This window comes from Colobus angolensis, unplaced genomic scaffold (genome assembly GCF_000951035.1).
Source record: "Colobus angolensis palliatus isolate OR3802 unplaced genomic scaffold, Cang.pa_1.0 Scaffold7, whole genome shotgun sequence".
Classification (NCBI taxonomy): Eukaryota; Metazoa; Chordata; class Mammalia; order Primates; family Cercopithecidae; genus Colobus; species Colobus angolensis.
Window position 1 is genome coordinate 18,501,737 of NW_012120709.1, and position 13,336 is coordinate 18,515,072.

The following is a 13,336-nucleotide window of genomic DNA, read 5'->3' on the forward strand; positions in this document are numbered from 1 at the left end:
AGATGGAGTTTCGCTCTGTCGCCCAGGCTGGAGTCCAGTGGTGTGGTATCAGCGCACTGCAACCTCTGCCTCCTGGGTTCAAGCAGTTCTTCTGCCTCAGCTTCCCGAGTAGCTGATACTACAGGCATGTGCCACCACGCCCAGCTAATTTTTTGTATTTTTAGTAGAGACGGGGTTTCACCATGTTAGCCAGGATGGTCTCTATCTCCTGACCTTGTGATCCGCCCACCTCGGCCTCCCAAAGTGTTGGGATTACAGGTGTGAGCCATCGTGCCCAGCCTCCAAATTTTGAATTTTGAGAAAAAGAAATCTTAGTAAGATTCGTATTTAAACCAGTCCATAGTTCATTATTAGTTAATGCCCTTCCTGGGCCGTTTTGTTTTTTGTAGGGAGGGGAAGTAGAGCTGTTTTTATTAATATAAAATGAGTGAGAATATTTTGGAAAATAACTAGAATGTGAATTTTACCACTTTAAGTATATTAGGTCTTGATGTGCATTTTAATGAGTATACAAACACAGATACTGATGTAAGTAGCTTCTAAGTACTGAGTGCAAGGGTAGAGATTCACTTCTATGTGGTTAGGAATTTTTAGGAAATACATTTTGGTAGTGATTTTGTAGGAGGAAAGATAAGGTGAGACTCAACGTTTTTTTGAGGGTTGAGAATAGGTTTGTTAATTTTAGGACATGATACAGTTCCAGAAATTTTTCAGGAGATAAATTATCCTGTTGCTAGTAGAATTTAAATCCAGGCCAGGCCTTCAAGAAGGAGATTTGAGGCAAGGTGAAAAAAAAAACCAAAAATCCAGACCAGGCTTAATAAAATTGTATTTGCTTTTAGGCCAGACCCAGTGGCTCACGCCTGTAATCCCAGCACTTTCGGAGGCCGAGGTGGGCAGATCACTTGAGGTCAGGAGTTTGAGAGCAGCCTGGCCAACATGGTGAGACCCAGTCTCTACTAAAAATACAAAAATTTAGCCAGGCATGGTGGCAGGCACCTGTAATCCCAGCTACTGGGGAGGTTGAGGCAGGAGAATCACTTGAAACCTGGGGTGGGGCGGGGTAGGGGGCAGAGGTTGCAGTGAGCCAAGATCGTGCCACTGCACTCCAGCCTGGGTGACAGAGCGAGACTCTGTCAAAAAAAAATTTATATTTGCTGTTAAATGTCATGGATCAGTTATTTCTGTTATACAACATTAGTTTCTATAGTTAAAAAGTTTTAAAATTAGTAAGAACTTTGGCCTGTATGTTGTACTAGAAACTTTATTACAAGGATAATTAAAGGAAACTTGTATCTAGAAAAGATAATTAAGGGATGTGTAAAGTCTGTATATAGCTTACTTGGTGTATAAATTGGATAGTTGGTACCTTTGTATTTCAGAGCTTAGAAGAGATGAATGATAGTTGAAAGTACATCACTTTTGTAATTCTGATCATTTCTTTAGGAGAAAAGCACTTGTCGCAATGCCAACTACTTTTTCTGTTCAAATACAAGATATATTTTGCATGCCGGGCACGGTGGCTCACGCCTGTAATCTCAGCACTTTGGGAGGCCAGGGACGGTGGATCACCTGAGGTCAGGAGTTCAAAACCAGCCTGGCCAACATGGAGAAACCCCGTCTCTACTAAGTATACAAAAATTAGCTAGGGGAGGTGGTGGGTGCCTGTAATCCCAGCTACTCTGGAGGCTGAGGCAGGAGAATCGCTTGAACCCAGGAGGTGGAGGTTTCAGTGAGCAGAGATTGTACCACTGCATTCCAGCCTGGGCAACAACAAGACTCCATCTCAAAAAGAAAAAAAAGATATATTTTGTTTGCTGTTACTATGACATTGTATCCAAGCTATCGACAAGTCTATATCTGATACTAAAATGTCTGGCTGGGTAGCTGGGTCTCCTGGCAGAGTTGTTTAACTGAAATACAGAGGTTAGGGACTGGGTGCGGTAGCTCACGTCTGTAATGCCAGCACTTTGCGAGGCTGAGGCAGATGGATCACTTGACGTCAGGAGTTGGAGACCAGCCTGGCCGACATGGTGAAACCCTTTCTCTACTAAAAATGCAAAAACTAGCCAGGCGTGGTGGCACATGCCTGTGGTCCCAGCTACTAAGGAGGCTGAGATAGGAGGATCACTTGAACCTGGGAGGCGAAGGTTGCAGTGAGTCGAGATTGTGCCACTGCACTCCAGCCTGGGCAACACAGCGAGACTCAGTCTCAATTAAGTACAGAGGTTAAATAGGCTTGAATATTATATTTGGCCCTGTATTTTTATTATTGGAGGAGACTCACTGATACAACCCACCCTGGTAATAAAAAACTTCTTGCACAGTCTGGAATTTTTTCCTGATATTTACTAGAGACTTTTTCAAGCAGTAAACCAAGAGTTCTCACTTGTTACTTGGAAACAATTAGAATTTTCCCAAATGATAGGTTACTTAAGATATTTTTAAAACAAGTGTGTCATGGCAATAGTTTTTAATAGTTTCTGGTTGATGTTTATTTGAGAAGAAGAAGTGAGTTTAAAAATATAAGACATAGTCAGGCGTGGTGTCTCATGCCTGTAATCCCAGCACTTCTTGGGGAGGCCGAGGCAGGTGGATCACCTGAGGTCAGGAGTTGGAGACCAACCTAGTGAACAGGGTGAAACCCTGTCTCTACTAAAAATACAAAAAGATAGCCGCATGTGGTGGTGCGTGCCTGTAATCCCAGCTACTCGGGAGGCTGAGGCAGGAGAATTGCTTGAGCTCGGGAGGTGGAGGTTGCAGTGAGCTGAGATTGTGCCATTGCACTCCAGCCTGGGCAACGAGAGTGAAATGCCGTCTCAAAAAAATTATATGTATATATAATCATAACAACTGAAGAGAAAATCTCAGTCAAAATGAACTTAGAAAATAATGGAATTAGTGTTTAAGACAAACTACTACTGCTTTAGCCATAACGAAGGTCCTTTAATTCACATGACTTTAGCACTGAAAACCAAAACATGATGCTCTTCTTTTACACCAAAGGCATTGTGATGATTAGCGTGGAGTTTTCTTTGATAAATTTTGCTGTAGTCATTTCAGTATCAATAGGTTTTGGAAGATTCAGATGTAATCTGTACTTCTCAGATACTTCAATCAATAAATCATCCTAAGAATAATAAACCAAGAGATTTATTTCCTGCTTAAAATTTGCGATACTAACTTATTGTTCCCAGTTATTCACTCCTTTCCCATAAGAAGATCCCATTTGTTGCCATGTGACTTGGAATGAGCAAAAAATTACTGTTGTAAATCCCTTAGATTTTAAGGTGGTTACTGCTGCTCACTACATCACATGTTAACTGATACAGCACCATAGTAGAGTGTTGCCATCCGAAATTATGTGGGCTGACCAGCAAACAGCAAGGAAACTTACTGGAGCCTGGAAAGGTAGTGATCCATGTTTCATAATGATGAAGGCTTTAGTGAAACTATCACAGTAATTTGGATGACAAATACTCTGTGCCTAGTTGATATGTGGCTTTAGGTGAAGAAGTGGGAAAATAGATGATTGGTAACGTGTTGGTTCTGTTCACTACATTTAACAGGATATTACAAGAAAGATGAGCTTAGAATGGACCATGTTGCAAGTCGAATTAAAAGAGTGGCTTAAAGTGCAGTGGCTCACACCTGTAATCCCAGCACTTTGGGAGGCCAAGGGCGGGTGGATCACTTGAGGCCAGGAGTTCGAGACCAACCTGGGCAAAATGGCAAAACCCTGTCTCTACTAAAAATACAAAAATTAGCCAGGTTTGGTGGCACGTGCCTGTAATCCCAGCTACTCGGGAGGCTGAGGCAGGAGAATCACTTTAACCTGGGAGGCAGAGGTTGCCCAACAGTAAGCTGAGATGGTGCCACTACACTCCAGCCTGGGCAATAGAGACTCTGTCTCAAAAAAAAAAAAAAAAAATTAAAAGGGATTTTATAGAACCCCAAAATTCTAAGACTCAATGACTGAAAAGTAGAACTAATTTTTATTTTCAGCCAGTAAGGAATAAAATTGAGAAATTATTTCTATCAACCAAGGCTGATTAAGGCAATATAGAGGCAAAGATTAAACCTTTATGCTTTGTTGAAACCTCTGATTTTTTATTTTTTATTTTTTTTTGGAGACGGAGTCTCGCTCTGTTGCCCAGGCTGGAGTGCAGTGGCTTGATCTCGGCTCACTGCAACTTCTGCCTCCCGGGTTCAAGCAATTCTCCTGCCTCAGCCTCCCGAATAGCTGGGACTACAGGTGCCCGCCACCACGCCCGGCTAATTTTTTTTGTATTTTAGTAGAGACAGGGTTTCACCATGTTGCCCAGGCTGGTCTCGAACCCCTGAGCTCAGGCAATCTGCCCCCCTCGGCCTCCCAAAGTGCTAGGATTACAGGCGTGAGTCACCATGCCTGGCCAAAACCTCTGAATGTATTAAGGTGAACTTCAGTAAATCCTTATATTTGGCTAAAATAACAGCAATTAAGTCTAAAGAGACAGGTAAGTCTTGGAAATACGGGCGATGTCTAAAAAGGAATCATGGGTATCACTGACTGGAATCCAAATGCTACCAGCCTGGACTAAAAGAAACTGACTTCAAAATTTAAAACAATCCTTTGAGCCCCAAGATACCAGGAGCAGAAACCAGGCTGAAAAGGCTACTTAGCATCTGAGAATGGCACATTCTCCAATACTCTTCAGATGTGGCCAAGGTGGATAGTGGGAAAGGGAAAAAAATAAAGAAAACATCCTCCTGAAGACTGAAGAAAGGTCGTGGAAAACAATGGAACTGGGGAGCTAGGTAATTACAGAACTTTCTCAAGAAACCTTAAGTAAGAACATCCTCTACCTCCAGAAAAGGAGCCCTCACAATGCCTGCCTACTAGGATTTCAGAATTGCTGTGCACCAGTAACTGCAGTGTGTCTTATTTTTCCCATTTCTGAATTGAGATGGTTAATTATGGTTATCTTCTCCCCATTCCACATTTCATGATGGATGGGAATGAGGGAGCACATAACTTTTCTTTACATGTCTTAGTCCATGGCTCAAGAAGAAGAGAATGCAAAATTCTGTCCTTTGGAGTCTGATACTGGGATTGGAGGTGTTTTCCTTACAGAAAGAAGCAAATATTTGCGACCGAGAGTGTAATCTGTGGTAGATTGTAGGACTGACTCTATTTGCTCTTCTGTAAGAGGATAGTACATCCCTGCCATATGACTTCCTGTGACTGTCTTTTGAGAATACACTTCTCAGTCCTACTGATGTAGAATTGGCCTTGTGACTTATTTTGGCCAATGGAGCGTAGGTAGAAGTGATATCATGAAGTGTCACATCTGAGTAGAAGTATTACCATCCATTGCATGGTTTGATCATTTCTATTTTCCCTTTGCCGAGAGGTGAATTGCTCCTTCACCGGGTAATCTGAGCAAATCATTGTAAGCCCCTAAAATTATGTGGTTTGTTACTATGGCATAATATAGTGAATGCTGGCCGATACAAATTTACAGTATTATCTATTCAACTTACCTCAGAAACACTAAGGTCACAGAGAGAGACAGAATTAATACCAGGTAATTCAACTTTCAACTCAGTTTTCAGAGGTTTCTCATTGTGATCATGCACAATTTTTAGTTCATAGGCTGGTATCTTTATCTCCACCTGGATTTCAGTACTGGAAATCTCTTCTATCAGACACACTGCTTTGCCTGAAACTTGGTCTTTTGGGAGTAACAGCTGAGGAAAATGATCGGGATTGCTCATAGTACTGCTTCGTATCTGTCCAAGAGTTAGTTCTTTATGAAAAAAAGGGTGGAGGGGAGATAAAAAGATAAATCCACAACATAAAATACTATGAGCTGTAATATATGTGGTGTTAGTAGAGATGGTAGATAAAGCTGCAGTTAAATTAGTTTGGGAATCTTAAGCCAAAAGAATCTTAAACCAAATAATTTGATTGCAAATTTTTCAGGATTTAAAAATCAAGGATATGATATTTCTAATATCTAATATATACATTTTTCTATCTGAAGTTTCTCACCTTTTAAAATAGAGATTTCTAGTTTTCAAAATGTATACAGGATGCAAAAAAAATCTTAAAGCAGTTTAATTTTCCATTTACAATCATCAACTTACCCCTTCTCATTTTTTCTCTTAAATCTATGGAATCAGTTTGGATTCCCATCAGATTTTGTTTCATTCTTTGAATGCTTCCTTTTATTCTAAATTTGGTAATATGGTAAGAGTGTGAGAGGGTGAACTGGAATTGCTCCTCAATGCATTTCATGGCCATCTGAATTAACTGATTTTTGTTCACTTGGTTCTTTTCTGCTGCCTGAAGAACATCAGGATTGTAGGCAACATCAATGACCGTGTAAGCATCTGTGTGTGTAAATGAAAGGGCAGGAAATGAAGACAAATTGTTGCACTAATGATACTGTCAGGCAATATATTAAACCATATTCCTGATAAAGCTAGAGAATATTCCTGTATTTTTTAGAGGTAATCACAGTAGTGCTACAGCAATTATGACATTTCCTGGCACTTTTACATGGATTAAAACAGCTCATCTTATTACAAAAGTTAAACAGTATTAAATTTGCATAAAGGTACACTAATTGTAATTCTGTTATCACCAAATAATTTTACTTGAAATGCTCTCAGCCAAGTAAAATCTTGTCCATTCCTAATAAAATTTCTACAATGTGCTTTCTCTCCCTTAATTATTTGTACCTGATATCTCAGTTGTATCTTCTGGTTTGCCAACAGTTAGAGGTACTGGATGAGTGGCTGACTGGGGAGCTGGGATCCTTGTCCACTGACACAGGTTGATAAAAAGTATTTTTTCTTTTGGTTTCTGGAAAGCAAGTAATTTTGCACATCTCAAAACCTAGTTTAAAACCATTTAAGGTCAGGCATGGTGGCTCACGCCTGTAATTCCAGCACTTTGTGGGGGCCGAGGTGGCTGGATCACCTGAGGTCAGGAATTTGAGACCAGCCTGGCCAACATGGTGAAACCCCGTTTCTACTAAAAATACAAAAATCAGCCAGGTGTAGTGGCAGATACCTGTAATCCCAGCTACTTGGGAGGCTGAGGCAGGAGAATTGCTTGAACCCAGGAGGCGCAGGTTGCAGTGAGCAGAGATTGTGCCATTGCACTCCAGCCCAGGTATTAAAATTGTGTTTGATTATACTGTTGTTACTTGATTTCCCCAAGGCTTCTGGCTTTTAATCAGGAAACCAGACCGGGGTGGTGGCTCACGTATGTTACCCTAGTACTTTGAGAGGCCGAGGTAGGAGGGTCACTTGAGGCCTAGGAGTTCGAGACTAGCCTGGGAAGCATAGGGAGATCCTGTCTCTACAAAAATTATTTAAAAATTAGCCAGGTGTGGTGGTGCCCACCTGTGATCGCAGCTACTTGGGAGGCTGAGGTGGAAGGATCACTTGGGCTGCAATGAACTGTGATTGTGAGCTGTGATTGTGCCACTGCACTCCAGCTTGAGGGACAGAGCCAGCAAAACCCTATCTCAAAAAAAAAAAAAAAAAAAAATAGCAATGCCTAAGTGCAAAGTATTCTCTGGTTACTCTGGGATCATTTTATTGAAGACCTCCCCATCCCTGGCACCAACTCTACATACCAGAATCCTGGTCTGTAGACAAAGCTGTGGTTCTGGGGCAGCACAGAGCTGTTTCCCTTCTTTCAGCTGCTGTTGAATAAACTTCTCATAGCACTCAGGGTCACTTTCAGCTAGATCATCTAGGAGGTTCCAAAATTGAGTAACTTGGGTGAGCAGACCCTTTGAGGATGTCTCCATGACTGATGAGTGGTGAATAATTTTCTTAAGCCTGTGGAAAGACATGACTTCGGGAAGAAAACTCTGTAATTGTTGATTCATTTCTGCTTTGGGGAGGCGGAATGGGCCAGGTATTGTTTTGGTGAAGTTAGGACTTAGCATTTGTGTCTAAAAGGTTGTGGATCAGCAGCACCACTTTATGTTTTCCTTATTAATTATCTAGTACCTCTTCCTAAATTCTCACACTGTCCTCTCAGATAAGACTTTACTTCTACTTGGACCCTGACAAGTCAGAGTAATCATTTTAAATCTGGGTTTCCTGATCTTCTTGTTCCAACACCTCACTGACTGGTGGCTCCCCAGTTCTGAAATTGCCAGAGGTGTGTATGGGGTGAGGGCTACATGAGACTTCCTTAATCCTCATTATAGTTTAGTAATTCAAAGCACGGACTTGCGAGCCAGAATGCCTAGATTCCGGTCTTAGTTCTATCTCTCACTAACTGTATGACCTTGAGCAATTAATGTGTGTGTGTGTGTGTGTGTGTGTGTGTGTGTGTGTGTATATATATATATATATATATATATATATTCCTCTTACTCTGTTCAAAATGAAGACGATAATACCTATATCATAGGGTTATTGCGAGGATTAAGGAAGCTAATAGAGAGGCTGGGACACTTCTCTACGTCTTCAGATAACTCTCCTTAGCCTCTTCTCCCATTGGAGAGGTGTCCCACAGCATCTTTAGAATGAGGAAAAAAGGAGGTTTAGATTCTTCAACTACTGTGTAAGGATTACGCTAAATGGGAAGCTTAACTAACGGGTAATCATTCCATAGGTCTGCAAACCCACCTCTTCTCTCAGTTCTAACGGGTAGTCATTCTATAGGCTGGCAAACCCACCTCTTCTCTCAGCTCCTTGACAAACCGCGACGCCTGTTACCAGGGTAACCAGCCTGGGTACAACATCTAATTGGGTCCGGGGAGTTTCAGGCAGAAAAGTCTCCTCATATCTAGTTCCGGAATGTCCCCCTTCTGGTGCCAGGCTTGCTTTTCAGTTGGGCCCGACCCACTTCTGTTCCAGGAAAGCGCCCGCCTCCCTTCTGCACCCGTCAACCTCTGGAGTGTCCTGAAAACCCTCCCTTCTGGGAGTCTCTGGGCTGCCTGTTGGTGGGACGATTTCTCAGGAGCACCACTTCCGGCCTGAAAAGGAAGTCTCCTCCTTTTTCTCCCAAACCGCTTCTTCCCCCCTACCCCCGCCACGCGAGGCAGCGGCGCACGGTATGGGTGTGTTTGTGTGTATTTGTGTGGGGAGGGCGTTTGGAGGGAAGGTTACCGGGAGCTCCGAGGCCGCTGGGGGACAGGGATCCCGGTGACAAAGATGGGGATATTTCCTCTGTCTTCCACTTGGAAACCTCAACCCCCGCTTCAGGCCCCCTAGTTACTTCCTGGGGCCCAACCGAAGGCCATAGCCATCCAAAGCGTTCCCATCCTTTCTGGGGAGTGAAACTTACCCCCGGGGTTCGTCCCAGAGGAGCGTGAGTGGGGAATGCCCGGGTCAACCGGGCTGTCCGAATTCCGCGCCGGCTCAGTCTCCGGCCTCAGTCCGGGAGAGAGATCTGCCTGTCGATCTGGGCTGGGGGAAAGGCGGCAGTGGCCTGGGCCACAGGTGAGGGCAGATTAACCAGTGGGAAGGCTGCGTTTTCACGAAGGACTCGGGTGAAGCTGCAGAGCTGCCTTTGAGCCCTGACTCCTTGGCTTCCTGGGTCGGAGGAGATCTTGTAATGGAGTGGTTCTTCGTCTCACTAACAAGATGCCTGATTTCCTCAGGATCAAGGGGTGAGTGAGCGTTGGGGTGGTTGCACAAAGCCCGTGCTAGCTACACACGAAAATATTCTTGTCATCTAGTTTTTGGAAGCTTTCGTACCAAGTAGGAAATAAAATGCTCCCAAATGGAGAAGTTTAGGACATCTTTGTATTTGATGTTTTGAGTCATCAGTTTCTGTTACTGTTGACACCTGTGGTTCCTGATACTCTCAAATCTACGTATTTGCTTCACGGCAAACTAATATTGGGATTGGAGGTTTGATTTTTAATCTAGACATTGATATACATCATTTGCCTGGGACTATGTGGCTTGGGGCATGGCAGGTTTAAGGAAACTTCATCTACAAAATAGGGATGGAGATATTTGCCTCATATAAAAAATAGTTATTATGAGGATTAAATAAAATGGTGCTCATGAAAGCACTTAATTTTATGCAGTCTTGTGCATTGTCAAAGAACTTTAATGTACATTATCTCCTTTCGTCTCACATTAGTGTGTTTAGGCATTTCCCTCTTTCAATGGTAAAGGGAAAACTATTATTTAGGATCTCTGACATCTAGTTCAGTGATCTTTCCTTTACCTCATGCTTCTTTATAAAATTTAAGAAAAGATAAAGTAATAAAATAAATTATTACTAAACGTTATTTGTTGATTCATTTCAGATTGAAGAATGTCCCGGATTCCACTGGGGAAAGTTCTCCTGAGGAATGTCATCCGGCACACAGATGCTCACAATAAGGTGGGAGGTACAACCTAGTTACTCCTCAGTGCTTACTGAAAGCAAGCAGTGTGCCAAGCATTATTTTGGCACAACTGGGAGATACAAAAAATATTCTTGTCATCTAGTCTTTGAAAGCTTTTGTACAAAGTAGGAAATAAAATGATGAATACAATAGATAATTGTAATACAGTTTGATAAGTACTGTATAACAGAGATATTTGCAAAGTGCTTGGGAGTACTAAGGAGGAAATAATAAAATCTACCCTGGGGAATTAGAAAAGATTTTACAGAAAATTGTGGTATTTGAGCTGCTGATATTTAAACTGGTTCTTGAATAAGTATAAGCTTACTAGATATGAAAGATCATTCTGGATAGAGAGCATCATGCATTAATATGGCAACAAGAAAGAGCATTAATCACTTGGGGCATGGCAAGAAATTTTCCAGAAAGCGGGGAATGCAAGGGATAGGCGCAGAAGATAGGCCTCAGTGGTCATTAGAGTTGGATCGTGATGTTTGGAACTGAGACTTTTTCCTCTAGGCAGTAAAGAAGCCATCAAATGTTTTTAAACAGGATGTGACATGATCATAGTTATATTTTAGAAAGATGGTTTGTCAGATGGGTGGGGAATGAATCAGATGGGGAGAAACAGTAGGGAGATTAATTAGGAGGCAGTTGCAGTATTACAGGTGAGAGGTGATGAGGGTTCGCGTGAAATTAGTGACAGGGATGAAGAAGAGGAATTTAGGAGATAGAGTCCAAAGAACTTGTTGGCTAATTAGATGATAATGATAAGAATGGAATCTAATTCAGTTGACCCTTGAACATTGCAGGGGTTAGGGGCATCAACCCCTGAATAGTTGAAAATCCGTGTATAACTTTTTACTCCCTCAGAACTTAAGTGCCAATAGCCTGCTACTGACTGAAAGCCATAGCAATACCATAAACAGTGGATTAACACATATTTTTTATGTTACATGTATTATATACTGTATTCTTATAGTAAAGTAACTAGAGAAAAGAACATTTTATTAAGAAAATTACATTGAGTAGGCTGAGGAGGAAGAAGAGGGGCTTGTTTTGCTAACTCACAGGTGGCAGAGGTGGAAGAAAATCTGAGGATAAGTGGACCTGCACAGTTGAGATCGCTGTTGTTCAAGGTCAACTGTGTAACCACCTTTGTGACTGGGTGGGTGATGATGATTCTGTTAATTGGGATAAAGAACAAAAAAGGGGACAATTATGATAGGAAAGGTAATTTGGTTTTTAACATGTTGATGGTGAGGTGCTTATAGGATGTCCAAACAGCTGAAAATTCAGACTTGGAGTAGAGGAGAAAAGTTGGGGCTGAACATAAAGGTTTCGGGATTATTGGTGTATAGGTTGATGATAAGAGGTCATGAGAGTAGATGAGGTCACCTAGGAGAGCACATATAATGAAAAGAGGGCCAAGGCCCCTGGTTTAGTTTTCTTCAGAAAACTACTACTTTTGGTTTGATCATGTTATTACTGTCGTATCACCTGATTTTTAAAATTATGGGCGAGGGTAAAACTGTTACCCAAGCTGCCTGTGCAATTATGTTAACCTGCCCCTAGTTGTATAGTAAGCCTAGATTTAAAATGGTAACTAGAAAAAGATAAATCTAGCACAGATCTAATGAAATTATGCGGGAAGACTTAGAAATAAAATGTGTTCTTGTTCTTTGGGTAATCACATTCTGCTTTTCAAGAAATTCTCTAGCAGCCATACTGTTTATTTTATTTTTGACAAAAATTATAATGTTATGAGAAGAGATTTATAGCTTAGGGAGTTTAAAGACCTGTCCTTACTAGTGTTTTGACTTTGGTAAAATCTCTGAGCTTTTGTTTCTTTACAGTAAAATGTAATCATGGTAGCTGCTTTATTTTCCTCATGAGATTGCTTAAAGTTCAATTGAGATGATACAATTAAAATCACATTGCATTTTGGAAATGTGGCATTATCATTTGCTAATCGCAGCATAATTGCAAAATTGATAAGGTGATGTTTATGCAGGGGTTTAAAAATTCTATTGGGGAATAATTCTAGATATTTGAGATTTACTGGATTGGACTGTTCAGCCACTTTCTAGAGAAACCAATTTGTTTTCCAAGTTCCTGATCATAGCCCAGTCTGTAGCCCAATAATTAGTCAGATTGTATTTTCAGTTAGTTACTTTTTTTTTTTTTTTTTGAAATCGGGCACTCTGTGGCCCAGGCTGGAGTGCAGTGGCACAGTGAGACGGAGTTTTGCTCTTGTTACCCAGGCTGGAGTGCAATGGTGTGGTCTCGGCTCACTGCAACCTCCACCTCCCAGGTTCAGGGATTCTCCTGCCTCAGCCTCCTGAGTAGCTGGGATTACAGGTGCATGCTACCATGACCGGCTAATTTTTGTATTTTTATTAGAGACGGGGTTTCACCATGTTGGTCAGGCTGTTGTCGAACTCCTGACCTCGTGATCTGCCTGCTTCGGCCTCCCAAAGTGCTGGGATTACAGGTGTGAGCCACCGCGCCTGGCCAGTTAGTTACTTTTCTGTAATGTAAAGTTATTTTTAGTAACTTATTTTTATTTCTTTCCTTTTTAAAAATTCTAGATTCAGGAGGAATCAGATATGTGGAAAATAAGAGAACTGGAAAAACAGATGGAAGATGCTTACCGGGGGACCAAAAGGAAAATGCTACCCAGCAGTTCAAGGTGAAGTTGCAGCTCTGAGAACTAAAATAATTCTCATCTTTTTCAGCATCATCAACTTTTGTTTAAAAATACTTTGGTATATTAAGGATAGATGAATTTAGTTCTGTGAGTCCTTAAGCCTTTCCTCTTTCGTAATCTAGGCATAAAGATAATGGCTATGATGCATATGCTCCCACTCTTTGTATTTATTTACAATGGAGAGTTAAAAAATTCTCCCTGAAAAATTATGAATGTGTAGGGTTCTGTGGCTTCTAACCTTACCTGATAGCTTTTAACTTAAGACTTT

General features: G+C 41.5%; 3 protein-coding genes across 5 annotated transcripts in view; 2 read left to right on the forward strand and 1 right to left on the reverse strand.

Annotated features, from left to right (window-relative positions):
• PIH1D2 (PIH1 domain containing 2) overlaps nt 1–8,986 on the reverse strand; it is an 11,451-nt gene extending 2,465 nt beyond the window's left edge. The window contains exons 1-6 of one of the 3 annotated variants that reach the window (XM_011926740.1): nt 8,691–8,986; nt 7,632–7,839; nt 6,727–6,850; nt 6,130–6,375; nt 5,524–5,789; nt 2,930–3,130 (exon numbers count right to left, since the gene is read on the reverse strand). In XM_011926740.1, coding sequence (XP_011782130.1) covers nt 2,996–3,130; nt 5,524–5,789; nt 6,130–6,375; nt 6,727–6,850; nt 7,632–7,808 — 948 coding nt within the window. In that variant the 5' untranslated portion in view covers nt 7,809–7,839; nt 8,691–8,986 and the 3' untranslated portion in view covers nt 2,930–2,995. Of the gene's footprint in view, nt 1–2,929; nt 3,131–5,523; nt 5,790–6,129; nt 6,376–6,726; nt 6,851–7,631; nt 7,856–8,690 lie in introns of those variants that run through there. The other 2 variants (XM_011926739.1, XM_011926741.1) reach the window with 2 other exon arrangements.
• The window catches only part of SDHD (succinate dehydrogenase complex, subunit D, integral membrane protein), a 38,110-nt gene that overhangs the window by 8,221 nt on the left and 16,553 nt on the right, over nt 1–13,336 (forward strand). The window contains exon 2 of the mRNA XM_011926737.1: nt 1,888–1,891. The gene's annotated coding sequence lies outside the window, so the exon portion shown is untranslated. The remainder of the gene's footprint in view (nt 1–1,887; nt 1,892–13,336) is intronic.
• LOC105501197 (chromosome unknown open reading frame, human C11orf57) overlaps nt 9,001–13,336 on the forward strand; it is a 10,641-nt gene continuing 6,305 nt past the window's right edge. The window contains exons 1-3 of the mRNA XM_011927030.1: nt 9,001–9,626; nt 10,278–10,354; nt 12,950–13,050. Of these exons, the coding sequence (XP_011782420.1) occupies nt 10,286–10,354; nt 12,950–13,050 (170 nt within the window). The 5' untranslated portion in view covers nt 9,001–9,626; nt 10,278–10,285. The remainder of the gene's footprint in view (nt 9,627–10,277; nt 10,355–12,949; nt 13,051–13,336) is intronic.